The sequence below is a fragment of the Triplophysa dalaica genome, chromosome 5 (assembly GCF_015846415.1).
Source record: "Triplophysa dalaica isolate WHDGS20190420 chromosome 5, ASM1584641v1, whole genome shotgun sequence".
NCBI lineage: Eukaryota > Metazoa > Chordata > Actinopteri > Cypriniformes > Nemacheilidae > Triplophysa > Triplophysa dalaica.
The window spans coordinates 20,505,556-20,524,883 of record NC_079546.1 but is presented as its reverse complement, the minus strand read 5'-3'; the positions used below and the strand labels follow the sequence as shown (position 1 = coordinate 20,524,883).

Genomic DNA, 19,328 nt, shown 5'->3' with positions numbered 1-19,328 from the left:
TCGTATGTGACACTATGCAAACAAGATGAGAACAGACACCTCATTTATCCTCATTTCAGTTCTGTTTATTATATCAACAGGTGAAAAATATACAAATAAGCAGGATGTAAAATATGAAAATAAGTCTTCCTAGAGAAAAACCCAAATGATGTGAGGTGCTGAAGATCAGATGTAATATAATGACATATAAACACACAGAGAGAGAGAAACAGCAGCAGATTCAGGAGAGAAACACACAAGAGATGAAAAGTAAGAACTATTTACATTCTCATTTCTATTAATATTATCCTTTTGATATGACTCTCTTTTATAAACATTGTATCTAAAAATAACTTCTAATGAAACTTTATCAAGAAACTGACTTTCTGTAGAAATACACTAAGTGATGGAAATGTTGACTTTTAACTTCATTGACATTTATAGATTTAAACTTTTATGTCATACTTACAGATTGATTTGATTTAAAATTTTGCATTTAAATTCATTTCTGACACCAAACTTGTGAACAAACAGAAGTTTAACATTTGAGCTTTTCAATGTGTTTCTTCCTCAGAAATGGCTCAGATTCTATATTTCAGTCTTCTTGTCATTGGTGAGTTTGTGTTTCTGCTTTTATGTTTGATTTAAATGTCAGGAGAATTGACACCAGAGTTATCCGTCTGTCTATTAATAACTGTTCTATTGAAGAAAAAGAGGCATTTTGTAATAATTACTTTATTAAATATATATCCCACCAACAAGCAAAGGCGATGTGTCCAAAAGACGTCTTTTCTGCGTCTGTGTTGATGTTGAAAAGATGTCCCTTTAGGGGCCAAAAGTGAAAGGTTTTACTTCTTCTATTTATGACATCTTCTAATATTGAGGGACCTCTGGACAAAGTTTAAACTAGTTTCAATGGTTTTTCAGACAAGTCTCAGTTTTCAAACGGAAGTAAATGAATTGAGTGAGATTGTTGAGTTGAATGGTCTGAATGCAGACAGACTGTTTATTGCCCAGATAGCAAGCAGCCATTGAATCAATGTTAAAAATGGTTGATTTGTCAAAGTTAATGGCAGTGAATAGGTATAAACTTTAGGCGTCAGGGTTTTTTGGAAAACATGCTGGATTTTGACATCAAGATTCAAAAGCTTGTGGCATTATAGGGCTTAAAGATAGAGATCTTCTGTAAATTAGAAACATTTTGGGCATAACCGAGAGTTGATATGGGGTGTAAATATACTCACCTAATTTGCATATTATGACAACATCACGGGCGGCCATCTTGATTTTCATAATATTTAGGAAATAGTAGATATTGAATTGATGTTTGAACTTGCTGTTGTTCATTTTAATTGATCAGAAAAGTGGAAACCAGATATAAAATAGGAGAAAGTACTCAATTATTAATATATCACAATACTTTATAGTAGTAAAACGCATGTGAACAAAAGCCTACTTTCTGATCCGTTCATCAGTAATATTCAGGAAATAATAGATATTGAATTGATTTTTAAACTCATTTACATGTTGTTGTTCATTCCAAATGATCAGGAAAAGAGGAAATCAACAGTAAAACTATAATTAACTAGAGTAAATTATTACTTTATTACTGTGCCATAGTGAAATGCATGTGCCTATTTTTGGATCATCTGCCAATTCAGCTGCCTCTAGCAACAGCTCTCCTATGGACACTACGACCACGTTCACCCCTGCCACCCCCATTTCCGTTAGGCAAAGGGTCAAAATGAGCCCAGCAAAACCTCCAGTATTATATTAACACTTTTAGTGTTTATATAATTCTCACTCAGAGTGTTAAAAAGTAACACTGAAGCAGATGTGCGGTCATTAGACGACCGATCGCGATTTCCAAAAGGAAAATATTTCCCTTCAGAGTCAGAATCGGCAAATAATATTCACAACACATCCTCCGCTGCAACCTTTTATTAGCCATCTGCCAATTTTCTATCACAAATCTCACAATTTACACTCACGCTCTGAAATGAATTGCTTCCACTTCAATGACACTATAGCTCACTTGCTCTGCTATTTGCTTAAACACTTTGAAGAGGAACATGACGTCATTTTGGTCTAGAATCGAAGTGGCACATGTCTGACATCTAGTGATATGAGATACAAATGAAATATTACACCATATTATGATCTACAGCCTATTTCATTAAGTATGACTTCTTGTCGCAATTCTGCAACTTTGGCGCTTAGAGGGTTAATGTAGAATTTTTTTCTAAATTTCAACAAACCACCATTATAGTGATCAGTGTTTTAATGCTAGGTGTTCATTGGCAATCCATGTATGTTGAAATATGTTTGCTGTGGAAAAGAGAACTAGGATCCAGTGGGATCATATGATGGTGATGATTTTGAAATGATCATATAACCATTATGAAATCACAAAACCAATTTTTGACCATTGTGTTGTGAAATTTGTGTGACACTACAATGTGTACATTACATATAAAGTACTGTTTTAATAAATTCATTGTTAAAAAAAAAAAAAAAATAGAAGAAACTGCTATGAAATATATTAAGCTTCCATATTTCATACAAAGGTTCTTGTTCATTTATGTAAAATGACTTTAATAAAATACTTTAAAAAAAGTAGTATTGTTCTGTTGACACACTTAGAGTTCAACACTCATCATAAAAACCTCATCAATGGTGACAATCATCAAACCAATTCTGATCAACTGCAATGCATGCTGGGAGTCATGAATGAGTTTTGTACTATGATGTTACCCAGCATGCACTGCAGCATGAAGTGTTCATTTGTTGATTTTCACCATTTATGAGTTTCATACACAGATTCCTGATATCTGTTCATTGATTTCTTATCTTATAGTGTTGTTTGTTCAGAGCGAAGGTCCTTTGATACCAACTTACTCCCCCCGCACAATAAATGAACATTACCGACAACAGCTGGCTGATATGATTAGATTCAGAGAGTAAACCTCATATTAATTTCCACTTTAGAGATAATCCCCATATTTATAGTGAAAACATTATATTTCTAAAATAAGTTATTGTTACTACTGTAAATCTCTATTTAATTATTGTGAGATCTTCAACTTTCAGAAATCTTTTAGAAATCTTTTCAGTTTTCCATATATTGTGATATTAACATATTTTAATGTTAATATTTATTGAACAAAAATTAATTATTTTATTCATTAAAATAAAAAAATTGTACAAACTTTGCTAAAGTGATTGTTTTGTAAAAGTATTTGCTTAAACATTGTTAAAGTCATATTATTTTATAAGTATTTGTATCATTACTGTATTCACCTACTGTAATGTAAAATTAAATGTAAATTTATATGATTTTTAAACACAATTGACCCCTTATGATTTATTTTCACACAGAATCTGTCGCTCCATACATTTAAATACAAACATATATATTTTTCATCAATCATACATTATGTGTGTAGTGAAAAGCACATTTCTTCTGAAGGTGTGCCTTTAACCTCGATGTACCTACAACACACTGTGATCAACTTTAAAATTATATTATTATGCAGGATAAAATGACTCGTCTTAAAACTAAACACATAATGTTACAAAACTTACAACAACCAGAATAAAGATTTTACTTTTTTCCATAATGTTACCACGAGGCTGGCGGTCCACAGAGAGCAGAAATGTGTCATAAAGTTAGTGAAAACAAAGTCCCCTGTTTAGAAAGATCATACGATTGTTTAGTTTTACTGTCACTCAAAATGAATCTCTTATTGATTTACAATGACTTTATTCATGGTTTCATTCATAGCTAGACCTCTACGTCAGAGCAGTGACTGTTCAGCGGATGACATCACAGTATCACAAGAGCAGACTGCTCCGTTCTCTCTAACTACTCTCATGATACTTTACAGTCAAACACTGAGCAGCGCTGCAGGAGGTCAAACAGACCTGTTCTAATGGAGAAAAGACTTTATTTTCATTAAAAACAATATCTGCCAGTTTTAAAATATTTACCCTCAGTTTTGTTCATCTCTGAGGGTCTAGAGGACCCTGAGGGTTCATTATTGGTTAGTTGAGACTATGATGTCATAGCACTGGATTATCACAAAACACTCACACATTAATCACACAGCACAGTTAAAGGGATAGTTCACCCCAAATATTAGAATTCTGTCATTTACTCGCCCTTGTTCCAAACCTGTATGAATTTCATGGTTCTTCTAAGCACAAATTGAGATATTTGTAAGAATGAACAGGGGTGAGTTTCCCGAACAAGAACATAACTCGCTGGTTAACCATCATAGTGCGATGCATCGTTGGGGAAATGATCAATGTAGTTACGACTGTTTCCCAAACCGTAGTTATTCTGTAAGAGATCAATCGTTTGAATCAAGTTGGTTCAGTAATCTAGTTGATGACGTCACACATGTGTTGGAGTAATGACGTCTACTAATAAATACATTCAGATCAAATTAATGTCAAATTATTGCTGTAAATAACATAAATTGCATTTAACAGTAACTTTTGTTGTCTTACTGTTGTTATCTGTGATTTTATTTCACAATATTTCATTTAGAGTAATCTGAGGGTGAGTGAATAATAACAGAACTGTCCCTTTAAGAGCAGTTGTTAAGTGATTTCACATTGATGACATCACTTCTAAGAAATAACCATCATCACTTCATCCCACTGGATTTTGTCTTCATTATTTTCATTATAAAATTAATTTTATTAGATGCCATTACAATTGACAAAGCAACAGTTTTTTTTTATCATTGATTCAATGTTTTTCAACGGTTCTCTTGCTATCAGTGTTGAAGTAATCCTGAAGATCTTGATGAGTTTGTTCAGCTAAACTCTGCAGGAAAGTGGATCAAGAGATCCATGGTTGCGGAGCCCCGATTTAAACAATCATGAAAAAATATATTATTTAAACCACATTCAACACTTACTAGAAAAAGCAAATATGCACCAAATCAACCTTCATCAAAACATCTCTTTATGTCAATACAAATATACATCATTGACTTCTATGATTAGGGTCTGTTCTACCACACCACAAAAAGAAATATCACAAAAAAATGATGGTTTATTTCAACTTATCGTGCATCAGAAATGGATAAACTCGACTGCTAATATTTGACCAGACAATGGGTTAAACAACCAGCATAGACTAATGTAAAACACAACTGTGGGGTTTGTTCATTTTTGACCCAATGGAAATAACCCATTGTTTTTAGAGTGAATGGACACTATTAGGAAATAAAATGAAACACATTTTTTTTATAGGTAGCAGCAGTTAGGGATAAAAGACTGTTTTTAAAATACCGACGAGTCACGTTGTAAGAAATTAGATTTTGAAAAAAATATTTTTAGTAGATAAAGTCAGTGCATTATATTGCATATAGTGAAAAAAATAGTCCTCACATGTTAATAAAAATGTTTTTTGTTGAATAGACAAACAATTTTGCATTTAACAAACAAGAGTTTTGAAGTGTCATCATGATTGAGGTTTGTGATTTTAAATGCACAATAAAGAGTTATTATTGCTAATGATGGTGAAGTAAAGATGAGAAAGTAGAATAAAATCTAAATGATATGAGTAGAATAGATTAGAGATTGAAATCAAACAGCACAGAATATATCGCACACTTTAAAAAAAATGTATTGGTTAAATAATAAAATATTTTATTATTATTTTATTACCGGCTCAGAAATCTTACTGCATGAGTTGACTTGTTTTTCTTGTTTTCTCAATTATTTTTAATAAAATGTGATTTGATTCAAAGTCACCGACTGGAGCGCTCATCTCTGTGAGACACTAACAGACTAAAATCTGTCAGAATCTGCTTCTTCAATACAAACTCTGTGTCAGTAAATGATGATTGTGTGGTGTCAGCACACTCCTGCTTAGATCAGCTCTGAGTGAATGTGTTTGAATAAAAACTCTCTCTTTCAGCTCTCTGTTCATTATCTGAAGGCATTCAGCGCCGCTATCACTATATAAACATGAAGATGAACTGGACTGAAGCTCAGAAATACTGCAGAGAGAACTACACAGATCTGGCCACAGTCAACAACATAAATGACATGAACGAGCTGAAGAAGACTGTGAATAAGACTGTGAATAACATTCAGAAGGTCTGGATTGGACTGAAGAGAACAAATGTTTTTAAATGGAAGTGGTCTCTGGGTGATCCTGTGAAATATCTGAACTGGGAAACTCAACCATCAACTGACACAAATAATTGTGCTGTTATGAGAAATGGAAAATGGCGTCAGCAGAAGTGTGATGATAAGCTGGGATTCATCTGCTACAATGGTGAGTGACAGCAAACCATCACTTCACAAAACATGATCATAAGACAACAATAATAAACATCACAGTTAAGAAACAGAACACATGTGGGTCAGATGAACAGGTTGGAGCTGAACTCTACAGGATTGGACACTTCTGATTTAAGCAAATACTCAAAGACATTCAATGTAACACAGTAGCATTATTACATTCAGGGGTGGGCATGTATTTCAAATACTTAACCGTAAACATGCACAGGGCCCATGGGCGGGACATCACTTAATATTTGTTTTAATTCAGTTGAAACTCACCATCATGATGATCAGTGTTTCCTTTAGTTCGGCTCTTAAATCTTTATGTTTAAATGTAAAATTTATTTTGCCATTCTGTAACTCTATGGTTTCAAAGTTTATTTGTTTTGTAAAAGCAAATATAAATCCAATCAAATATTGTTGGATTGTGAAATAATCCTCATTTCTTTATATTGTACATATAACATCAGAAATGTTTGCTTATCTTGAAAGAACATAATAGAGTGGTATTATTTTGATGTAGAGAAATTTGTGCATGCAAATTTAAATTTATGCCACAGAAACTTAGAATCACACAGACATGAAGAATCAATGTATGAATCTCTACAATGGTGAAAAACAACAACAAAAAAATGTCATGCTTCATTGCAGCCTGAGAGTCATAAATGAGTTTTGAACTAGGATGTAAACCAGCATGCATTGCATCATGAAGTTTTGTTGTTATTGTTTGTCACCATTGGTGAGATTCATAAACTCCTTCTTCATGTCTGTTTGAGTCTTAACACTTCTGAGCATTAGATTGTATTTGTATGTCAAAAATAACACGACTCGATTCTGTTCTTTCAAGATAAGCAGACAATTCTGATATTATTATTATTATCTTATTTGTAAATTATATGAGATGAGGATTACTAAACAAACCAACATCATTTGATAAGATTTTTACTTGTATTGGCAAAGCAAATATACATCAAACGCATCCAGTTACAGAATCGCAAAAGAACTTCAACACTTAAACATCTAAAGTCAAGACACTAACTCAACGAAACACGGATCATCATGATGGTGAGTTTCAACTAAATTAAACAAATACTAATTGTTAACCCGCCCATAGGCCCTGTGCATGTTAAGGGTTAAGGATTCTGTATTTGAAATACATGCCCACCCCTGAATACATCTAATTCACTTCTCATCTCTGACTTCAGGTGTTTCAAAGGATTTCATTATCTGTGAATCACAGACTTTCCTTCTCAGCTGTGGTGAGTTCTCTGAGTTTCATCATTTACATGTTCACTGATTTAAAGGCCACATAACATGATGAGAAAATAAAGATTTATCAAACACAATTGTCTGTAATGTGACTTTTTATCAACAGATCAGGGAACTATTAAAGTCCTTTCAGCCAATTATGGGCGTACAGACGGACAGACCTGCTCTACTGGAATAGAAGATAACAAGATCTCAAATGTTCAGTGCAGTCTGAACACATCTCTAACAGTGGCCACTCGGTGAGAACAGAAAACATTATTAAAGAGTTATCAGATATTATCACATCATCTTTATATATTTTTGCTGTTCTTTGTATTTATTATCACAGATGTGATGGACAAACGAATTGTTCTATGGTTGTGAAGAATGCAGTTTTCACTGGAACTTGTTCTGGAACTCACAAATACCTGAATGTGTCTTATGAGTGTGTTGAAGCACCACCAAGTGAGTTTTACACCCAACTGACACCAGACCCTCATAAAACACTACACAAGAGTAAAGTTTAAGTGTATTTTAAGTGTTATTTATTTAGTAAGAGCTTTCCTATAGCTGAGTGGTATGAGCATTGCGTTAATAACCCAGGTTGTGGGTTCGATCTCAGGGGATTGCACTTACCTAAGTATAAATGTATAGGTTACTGCAACTTTATTGTAGATAGTGACTTATTTTAGCAGTTGCATTAGTACTGTTGTGTACACTTATGCAATAACATAGAAATAAACTTTTTCAGGAAGAACAACTTTACTTTTGCTTAGTACCTGAAAATGTATCAGAAAGAAAGTGATTATTATATTTTAAAAATAATAATGCATTTACATCGAAATATGAGTGGTAAAATAATTACAGCTGTTATAATATACAGTATTACAGTAATGTATTGTGTAAACATTATTATTCTTTGCAATTGAGACACACTTGACATACAAATCTCATCAATGGTGACAAACAATCAAGAATGAGTTTTGTATTATGTACCCAGCATGCATTGCAGCATTAAGCAGTTCAGTCAATTGTCATCATTGTTGAGATTCAAAGGCAATCTAGAGATACATTTGTTCTATAAGTTATTAGAGCAAGGAAGTTTAAATACCACAGATATCTTTACTGCTTCACATAAATTAATGACAATTGTCCAATGCTTTCCAAAAATATAGAATCAGATGTTATAGTTAGGAAGCTATAATTTTATAAATGACAGACATAAATTCAGTATATGAAACGGTGATCACACTAATGGAGATTTACGAAGTTCAACATCATTAAGAGCTTTTGTAGAAATATGACCTTCAGTGTGATCATGTATTGTTCTTTAAGTCAAGGGTCAAAGAAACACTGATCACTGTGATCTATCTGAAGACTCCATGAATCACGTGACGCTCCAGCATTTTGGACGTCCTTTGGCAGAACTCTCTCTCTCAATGGCGCTGCTACTGGCATCAGCCAATCAGAGTTAATCATACAGATACGTCATTTCCTTGAAACAAAAGACGATGGCAGTAAATCATGTGCTCAGCTCTACGTGTGTCATAGACGAATGTTTTAAATATTTGTTAAAATACAAATGCGTTTTGTGTTGGATTATATATTTGCATCCTTAGTAATTACTTTCTTGTTTTTGTGAAATGCATATTTCTGTTAAATGGAAAAGTGATTTCATCGAAGCCTTAGCAGTTGGCAATTTGTATTATTTGTGTGTATATTTTGTACAATTTGTACAATTTGTATTATAGGTATAGTTGTCTGTAAGGCCAGAAGTAAGAAAATAGTACAGAGTTGAGATGAAGCTCACAAAGTGTGATGGGTGTGGACACGTCTATAAAGACACAACTGATTGACTGATTTGGGGAGATTTTTTGATTACTTGTGATTACAAATTACTTGTGAACAAAGCCAGAAATTATGAGTACATTTAAATGTTTTGTTTAATAATCAAAATTATAGCGTTTGCATAGAACAAAACTTTGATGTCACTAGTTTAAATGAACTTGAAGTGAAATTACAGAAAAACATACACTTGTAAAGTATTGCTGTATTAGACTAATTGTGACAGATACGTTTTTGCAGTTACATTTTTTTTATGTACAAAGCTAAATACAAATATTTATGCCATATTACAATACAATTATTACACAGATGTATTAGTGTTCAAATAGCTTTTCTTAAACAAAAGAGAAAAGTAAAAGAGAAACAAATGTATATATTACTTCATGAAAGAGTGATGGTCCTAATCTAATAACAAAAACATATCCAACATAGACACAAAATTGAGGTCATTATTATTTGTTGTAATCCTAAGAGAAGTTATCATTGTTCTTACATCATTGAACCAACTATTGCAATGTGGTCTAACTAAATTAATTTTTAGTAAAGGCACATTTCAGAGGTGTGATTTGAACAGTAAGAGTCATTTGTTTCTGATCATTTACATTTATCCTCATCAGTGATGTCCTGAATTAAGTACATTGCTTCTACAGTAAGACCAAAACAAAGTGTGATGATGCTGTCATACCTGACAAAATACACTTCTGACTTTAAGTTCATATTTAACGTTTTTTGTGGCCGTTTTTAAAGTAAATAAATGAAATGGGTTAACGGATGATGAAAAGGATCAAACCTAGAGTCATTCTGAATTGTTAACTTCAGTTAATCTGTAGGCCGATAGTTTTTAAGCATCTGTGCCTGTATAGTAAACGGGGAGCTTCAACAACCAATTGTCAAGACCTTTCAGAACCAGTGGGGGCTGCTGATCTTTTATAGAGGGGAAGCTCATTTTCGGCCTTAATCATAAAAATTGTCCATTTATTTATATGTAAATTCTGCCCTACGTTCCTTTTCAAGAAAATGCTCTGTAACCCTGTCGTACCAACTAGGCGTCTTTTCCAGTGACTTGACCAGTGTCCTCTCAATGGCCAGCAGAGCTAGGCTGCTTAAACGGTCTTGGCACATTGTGTTACGGGTGTAGGACTTGAGCCGCTTTAAACATGAGAAGCTCCTTTCTACACCTGCAGATGTCGCTCCAATTGTTGCCACTAATGAGAACAGTTTGTAAAGCTGAGGCATTGCACTGTCCAACTCCATGTCTTTAAGGAACACCAAGTAATCACACAGCTTTCCCCTGTTACTCTGCAAGTCCTGATCTGAATACAGGACTTGAAGTTCAGACCTCAGTCTCCCTGAATCAAAGTGATGGCCATAACTTTTCAGGACACTTTGGAAGGTCTCCTCTGGAAATGCTAGTCTGATGTCATCAAATTTCCCTGGATTGACTAATTCTAAGAAAAGCATACTTTCCAAATTGGAAAAACGTCGAGGAATCTGCTCCAAGATGTTATCAAGGATGGCCATGTACAGATTTCTGTAGCGCTCTTGGGGATCCTGCAATTGGGTCAGACGGCACTTTCTCATGGGCTCATCTCTTGGGTCTGATGTGAGATCTGCTGCTTTGGCATAAACAGCTTGGAAAGCCCCCTCTGACCTCTTCTCTTTGACAAATGCAAGAAGAGACTCAATTCTTTTCTTGCAGTAAAGAACATCCATCGCTCTCTGCTGGACAATATCAAAGACCACATCAGTCTCAGAGAAGATTTGTTCATTTCTGTACAACATGAACATAAACTCAAAATCCTCCAGTTTCCTCACGAAGCCTTTGGCACAATCCAGTGTATCATCATCCATTGTCGTATCTGCAATGATGTTATCAAATGTCTGCAGGAGGCCATCATAATTGTTTGCCACAGTGCTCACTATCTGTGATGTGAAATTCCATCGAGTAGGAGCGTTTCTGGGCAACCTTGAGCAGACTGCAGACTCCAGAAAAGATGTCCTCTTTGTGGAGTTTGAGAAAAATGTGGCAAACCAAGAGAGTGATGCAAAAAAAATTCTGCACTTAGGCAAGCATTTGGCCCCCTGTGACAGCACCAGATTCAGTCTTTGTGCATAGCAATGCACAAACATTGCACTGGGGGCTATTGCTTTCACTTTGGCCTGGAGACCATTGAGAGCTGAAGCCATGACAGCAGCCCCATCATGGGTCTGTACCACAAGCTTAACCTTAAAATTGTAGCCCTGCATGTTCTCATTTAAAACATCAAAAATGGACTGAGCATCTCGCCCCCCAGAAACATCAAAAAATCCAATGAAGCGCTCCTGAATTATACCTGCACTATCCACATAGCGAACAATGACAGAGAGTTGGGCACGGCAGGATATATCAGTGGTTTCATCCACCTGCCATCCAAAAAAGGGAGCATCCTGAATTTCATCCCTGATCTGATCAGAAACGGTGGCTGCAAGAGCAGAGATCAAGTCATTTTGAATAGTGTGTGACATACCAGAAAACACAGTTGAGGACTCGAATTGTGTGGACAGGACAGAGTCATATTTAGCTAATGTTTCTGTGAACTCTCTGTAATTCCCCTTGTTGGATGATTCACTACTCTCATCATGTCCCCTAAATGATAGCTCCTGCCGGCCAAGCAAGGATGTCACATCAATAAGGCGGTTTAGGAAGGCCCTGTTTTGTTTATGTTTAGCCACTTGAATGCGAGCACCTTCAATGATTGCATGCTCAACCCTGATCCTGCCCATGCAACTTAATCTTGCACATGCACCCACATGTTCATTGCTATTTTCATGCCTTTTATATGCCATGTCAAAGTTTGACAGATCTCCAAACCCCAATTTTGACCATCAACACATCCATGAGATGGTTTCATCAAGAGACATGGCCAGCAGTACATTTTCTTTTTTACAGCACTTCCAGTCAGCCAGCTAACTTTGTCATACCAGGAGAGCTGAAAAGACCTGTTACTTTTCCCTATCTTTTGCACTAAATCAATCTTAGGTGTTGATCTGCCCTGCTGTTTAATTCTAAGTTTCTCCTCGTAAGGAAGACTTTCTAATGGCTTTGACAAACTCAGGTCGACAATATTAGCACTATTACCATCATGTGCAGTTTGCTAGCTGGCTAGTTCAGACTATATGAATTAATGAACAAGCGATCTAATATATATATATATATATATATATATATATTCAACTCAACGGGAGGAAATGTGGGAATTATGTTAAACTGAAACAATGAATGTGGTGTGAAATTGTGTGAAATATACAATGAAGGTTGCAGCAGCTTGTCTTTCGACTACACATGCAAAATCCGCGATGGGACTGAGTTGGAAATGGAGACACAGAGTGATACGCGTCATAATATGAAGACCACGCCCACACAACCGTCTCTTTGCATTGCGAGAAGCTGCCACCTCCTTGTCATTTAAGATTTATGACAAAAAAAAAAATGTCTAAAAGCTGATATGTGACAATCTGTATAGCAAACAAGCCAAAAAAAAAACAAGAAATACGTTTTTATAAGCTGTCGACCCCAAAAAACGAGCGTTTTAGGACATAAAAGTGGATTAAAAAGAGATGACAGACCCTCCAATCATCACGCAGATGCTCGGAGTCCGGGCCAGCCCACTCCTCCATTCATCCCAGAGACTCTGAGCGTCAGTGGGCGGGACATAATCGCAGCATTATCCAATGACCGTCTTGTTTCTAAGCACTGAAAAAAACTGTTTAAAGCAGCCTCATTGAAGTCAATGGACGCTGGGCTTCAACAGAGTAATGCACTGTACGCTACGGGAATGAATGAGAAGGAAATCGAGTCGGCCGACCTAAGTACACTGTAAAAAATGCCTGTGAAATTAACGGTAAAATCCTGTTGTTTTCACACAAAAAACCTGTTATCAGAAAGTGTCCGTAAAAAATACAGAAAAACACTGTCAAATTCTCTGGGAAATGAATGAAATTCCAAAGTTTTCACAAGGAGTTTTTTTCAACTCCACAAACACTTTTATCACCTTCACTTACAGACACCACTGTCACTTTATTTCTGTTGCACGTCTACAAAAGTTCTAATTGAAAATGAACACAAGTTAACATGTTGATGGTTTTGTTGAGTCACCATTATGGTGAAGAGTGTTTGCTTTAGTTGTGGTCTTGACCCTTTTCTTTCCACAGTTTTGATATCTGTGTGTTGAAACATAGACCAAAACAGGTGTGTAAAAGCTCAGACAAAGCTAACTATTAACTTCTTTTGCTTGGAGAGTAAGTACATGTTTAATAGTGTAGGTAGTGCTTTAAAGTTACTTGTTGTCTTCATTTATGATATTGTATGAAATTAAATAATATACTGAAAGTCTTTGACAGAACATGTGACACATAATAAATGTTCTAGCACACATCAAGAAAATAACAGTTTGTCTCAACAATGGTGACAACAGAAAAAACCTCTAAAGAGAAACGCAAGGCATTCTGGGTATCATCAAAGCACAAAACTCATCAATGACTCCCAGCATGCATTGCGGCTGTAAGCTTTGTCACCACTGTTGAGATTCATACACTGATTCTTTATGTCTGAGTCAAAGACAAAATGCAAATCTTTTGACGGTTCAAAAATTCAACTTTTATATTGATTGTTTCTGGAAATGTGAATTTTGAATGTAAATTCATTTATACGTTTGAAACAAACAAAATTAATTATTAAACAACATCGTAGAATTAGCTTTTGAAAAAATCTAATCACATTTTGACTTGTTGTCATTTTCTACAATACTATGTTTTATATAAAACAATGTCATTGCAGCCCAAAGAAAATTGGTAATTTATACTTGACGGCTGAAAGTGGCCAACTAAAGCAAACACTGATCACAAAAACGGTGACTTTAAATAAACCAATAAAGAATCAAGTCATGGCTGTTATGCTGCAGTCCCTGTGAAGCAGAAGTGATGATCGTCTTCACTATTCTGACGTATTTACAAGATGAATTGATTGGATGAATAAAAACAGGATGTTCCCGTAATTTTACGGTAGCTTGCTGGCAACCACAGCTGCCGGTATTTTTCCGTAAAATCTATGAAATTTGTATTTTCTCTTTTCTTTTCTGATATTAAATGTTTTGTGGGTCACCACTAAGCTGAAGAGTGGAGTCTGTGTTTAACTCAAGGTCAGGCAATGGCATGCCGATGTCATGCTGCATGTTGCTTTGTTTAAAAGTGACTTTGATGTTTTAATAACAAATTACAAAGAAGAAAATTAAGTAAATGTAATGTTTTCACTTTTGTGCATTTGGACCAAGTTTCAATTTTATATAAAGAAATTCTGTTAATGTAAAAGACTCAAATGTATTAAGTTCATACACAGTTTGAAGTTTGTGCCCTGAAGTTTTAAACTGCAAAGCTGTTTACATTCTTTTCCTGTATTTTCTACGGAATTTTACTGGCAACCACAGCTGCACTGTAAAAAATGCCTGTGAAATTAACAGTAAAATTCTGTTGTTTTCAAATAAAAAACCTGTTATCAGAAAGTGTCTGTAAAAAATACAGAAAAACACTGTAAAATTGTCTGTAAAATTAACAGCAAAAATTCCATTGTTTTTACGGAAAAACCCTGTAAAAAAATGCTGTTAAAATAACAGTGAAATTCTGTAGTTTTCACAGAGAAAACTGTTGTCAAAAAACGTTTATAAAAATACGGATAACACTGTCAAATTCTCTGGGAAATGAACAGTGAAAACAGTGAGTTTTCACAAGGAGTTTTTTTTCAACTCCACAAACACTTTTATCACCTTCACTTACAGACACCACTGTCACTTTATTTCTGTTGCACGTCTACAAAAGTTCTAATTGAAAATGAACACAAGTTTACATGTTGATGGTTTTGTTGAGTCACCATTATGGTGAAGAGTGTTTGCTTTAGTTGTGGTCTTGACCCTTTGCTTACCATGTGAAGAAGTCTTTCCCCAGTATTGACATCTATGAGTTGAAACACACTGACTCAGGTGGGTGGAAAGCTCAGATAAAGCTAACGCATTACATTATTTGTGTTGGTGAGTAAGTACATGTTCAAGAGTTTAGGTAGTGCTTTAAAGTTACTTGTTGTACGCATTTATGTTATTGAATGAAATTAATTAATATACTGAATGCCTTTAACAGCACATGTAACACATGATAAATGTTCTAGCAGATATCTAGAATACAACAGTTTGTCTCAACAATGGTGACAATGGAAAAAAACTTCTAAAGATAAACGCAATGCGTTCTGGGTATCATCAAAGCACAAAACTCATCAATGACTCCCAGCATGCATTGCGGCTGTAAGCTTTTCATTTGTTAGTCACCACTGTTGAGATTCATACACTGATTCTTGATGTCTGAGTCAAAGACAAAACGCAAACTTTTTAACGGTTCAAATACTTTTTAGATTGATTGTTGCATGAAATAAGAATTTTAAAACTAAATTCATTGAGGCGTTTGTAACAAGAAATACAATAAGTAAATAAACAACATCCCAGATAAAGAGTAAATACCTAATCACACTTTCATTTGATGTCATTTGCTACAAAACTATGTTTCATATAAAACATTGTCATAGCAGCACAAAGATAACTGTAAACTTAATTATGACGGCTGAAAGAGGCCAACTAAAGCAAACACTGATCACAAATACGGTGACTTTAAATAAACCAATAAAGCATCAAGTCATGGCTGTTATGCTGCAGTCCCTGTGAAGCAGAAGTGATGATCGTCTTCAGTATTCTGACGTATTTACAAGATGAATAGTGGGTGTGGCTCATGTTTTCTACTGTGAATTGATTGGATGAATAAAAACAGGATGTTCCCGTAATTTTACGGTAGTTTGCTGGTAACCACAGCTGCCGCTATTTTTCCGTAAAAACTACGGAATTTGTATTTTCTCTTTTCTTTTCTGTTATTAAATGTTTTGTGGGTCACCACTATGCTGAAGAGTGGAGTCTGTGTTTAACTCACGGTCAGGCAAAGATATTCTGAAGTCATGCTGCATGTTGCTTTGTTTAAAAGTGACTTTAATAATGAATTACAAAGAAATAAATTAAGTAAATGTAATGTTATCACTTTTATGCATTTGGACCAAGTTTTCATTTTGTATAAAGAAATGTTGTTAATATAAAAGACTCAAATGTATTAAGTTCATACACAGTTTGAAGTTTGTGCCCTGAAGTTTTTAACTGCAAAGCTGTTTACATTCTTTTCCTGTATTTTTTACGGAATTTTACTGGTAACCACAGCTGCCGGTATTTTGCCGTAAAAATTACGGAACATTTTTTACAGTGTAGCTGATTCTGAACGAAATTGTTTTTGTTCGAGATGAACGTGTTTAATGCATTTTTAGTCAATAAAATGTCAACAGAATAGTACATATATTTGACCATTCATTTTCTGACAATTATAGGGGAAGCTGAGCTTCTCTTGCAGTCTTAAAGAAATCGCGTCTGATCAGAACGCCCATTTCTCCAACCTACTCAAACTCCTACTAGGAAAACATGAACAATAAGAAGAGAAACCCTCATCATGTTTAGTGTTTCCTTCAGTGGACTTCTTGACTCTTGTTTTCTTATATTAATGTGTTTGTTGATCAGATGTGATTGTTTGTTTTATTGTAAATGTTGTCAGTTTGTGTTGATGATACACTGTTCTGGCACAAAACAAGTTAAAACTTTTAGAAGAAATATGTTTGTGTAGATTGACATCTGAACTGTAAGTGTAATGAGAATGAATGAAAATCATGAGACTTGAATCTTTATTTTCTTCAACAGACAGCAGTAAATCATACATCATTAATACTTCTACTACAACATGGAGTGAAGCTCAGAGTTTCTGCAGACAGTATCATACTGATCTGATCAGTGTGAGGAACCAGACTGACAATCAACTGATCCACAACATCATTAATGATCCTCACACATCTGTCTGGATTGGTCTGTTCAATGACTCGTGGGAGTGGTCAGATAACACTGACTCCGCCTTCAGATACTGGGACTCTGGTCAACCGAATAATTACGCTAATTCTGAAGATTGTACAGTGACCCATATGAATAAGGAGGGGAAATGGCATGATGTATCTTGCAGTGACTCTTACACTTTTGTGTGTCATGAAGGTGAGTTAATAAAAGTCAATGTGTGTGTTTGATGACAGAAGTTTCTTCATGATGAAACTGATCTCAGTTCAGTCTCAGTGTTTGTGTTTTGTTCTCATGTTCAGTTGTTTGTGTTTATTGTGTGTTCAGATGAGCTGATATTGATCCAGAAGAATCTGAGCTGGACTGAAGCTGTGAGATACTGCAGAGAGAATCATGTGGATCTGGTTTCAGTTGATTCAGAGAAGATTCAGCTCTGGGTGACATCAGTGGTTCATCAGGCCTCGACTGCTGAGGTGTGGCTGGGGTTACGTCACTCCTGCTCTGTGGGGATCTGGTTCTGGGTGAATGGAGAGATTGTGTGTTATGATCATTGGGCTCCGGGGAATGAAACAGACGTGGACGACTGTGAGCGTGATGTGAAATCTGGAGCGGTTCAGTCTGGAGGACATCATCTCTGGATCAGCCTTCCTGGATCTAAACAACTAAACTTCATCTGCAGAAGTAAAGAGAAATAAACAGATATTAAACAGATATAAGTCTTTCACTTCCTGATAAACAACCATTCTTCTTCCTTTGTTCATTCTCTGGTTTTCCATTTTTGTTTTGTTTTGTTTAGGAATAGGGTTCATCTAAAGGCACACTACAAATACACACTTTCATCAAACTTTCATGACTCCCAGCATGCATTGCAGTTGATCTGAATTAGTTTGATGATTGTTAACATTGTTGAGGTTTGTGTGACGAGTGTTGATGTTTAAGTGTGTCTGACAGATAACCTGTTTAGGCTTTCATAGTGTCTTTGTGTTTATCAACCTAAGCATTTACATTAGTTCTCTAAATAAGCTTGAAGAAGTTTCTTAATTTTAATATTGTTTGACTGTTATGAGTAGTAAATTATTTCACTTTGTCAAGAGTCAAGAGCTCTAATAGAGAATACAAATTTTTTTTTATTCAACATTAATTGCAAATGGATTCAATGCCATTAACATTGACAAATCAACATTTTCTAACATTATTTTGATGATATTTTTGCTGTCAGGGGACACTTTTATTGCTTCATATGTGATTTGTTAATATTCAGAGTTCTTATCTTATGACATTTATTTTGGATAATATATCATTTAAGTGAATTATTAACAGATGATAGTGATGTGTGTTTGTTTACTGCTTAAGCTCTTTCAGCAATGAAAATGAAATATAAAAATGAAATCTGGTGAAGGGTGACTTTAATTCTGTGTGTGTTGGATTCATGTAATAGTGATGAATCAGTTCAAATAAACTCTAATATACAGACAGTATTTTCTCTCCTGACTTTTCACTTCATCTGCAATCATAACAGTTATTAATAATGTTTAGATTTATTCAATGAAGGTGTCTAGATACTGACTATCTGAATAAATGCAGCAAACTAGACATCGTTTGTTTTTATACACATTAATAAATGCAGGAATGAGCAGAATCACTCAGTGATGTGGTCTCAACAAAACAAGAGGTGTAACACACTGACCCCAAGTGGACAACAAGACTAAAACCAATAATCTTACAAAACTGTAACTTTTTACCATCCTCCTAAAGTATACATCTAAAACAATAATGATTTTATCATTTCCATCACATTGAATTATATACTAAGTGTATTATATCCACTCTGCTATTCACCGCTCAATCAGTAATTCTACACTAAATAATGAAATAATAAATAAACAATTGCCAGCCCACAGATTAAATAATAAGATGAACATGTGTGACCATATCTGTGAATCCAGCTGCATATATTAAAATATCACTGCAAAATGTAACTGATAAGCTTATATAAAACGA

General features: G+C 34.8%; 1 protein-coding gene across 1 annotated transcript; it reads left to right on the top strand.

Moving 5' to 3' along the window:
- The first annotated feature begins 555 nt into the window (after positions 1-555).
- Positions 556-18,022, top strand: LOC130420419 (C-type mannose receptor 2-like). The gene is made up of 4 exons (XM_056747703.1): positions 556-592; positions 5,915-6,277; positions 17,184-17,525; positions 17,655-18,022. The coding sequence occupies exons 1-4, from the start codon at positions 556-558 to the stop codon at positions 18,020-18,022; spliced, it is 1,110 nt and encodes a 369-aa protein (XP_056603681.1).
- Positions 18,023-19,328: the final 1,306 nt, after the last annotated feature.

Excerpts from the sequence above, each read along its gene's own strand:
- LOC130420419 (XM_056747703.1), top strand. The coding sequence starts at position 556 with ATGGCTCAGATTCTATATTTCAGTCTTCTTGTCATTG. Across the intron at positions 593-5,914 it reads TTTCAGTCTTCTTGTCATTG|CTCTCTGTTCATTATCTGAA; the intron begins GTGAGTTTGTGT and ends TCTCTCTTTCAG. Across the intron at positions 6,278-17,183 it reads GGGATTCATCTGCTACAATG|ACAGCAGTAAATCATACATC; the intron begins GTGAGTGACAGC and ends TTTCTTCAACAG.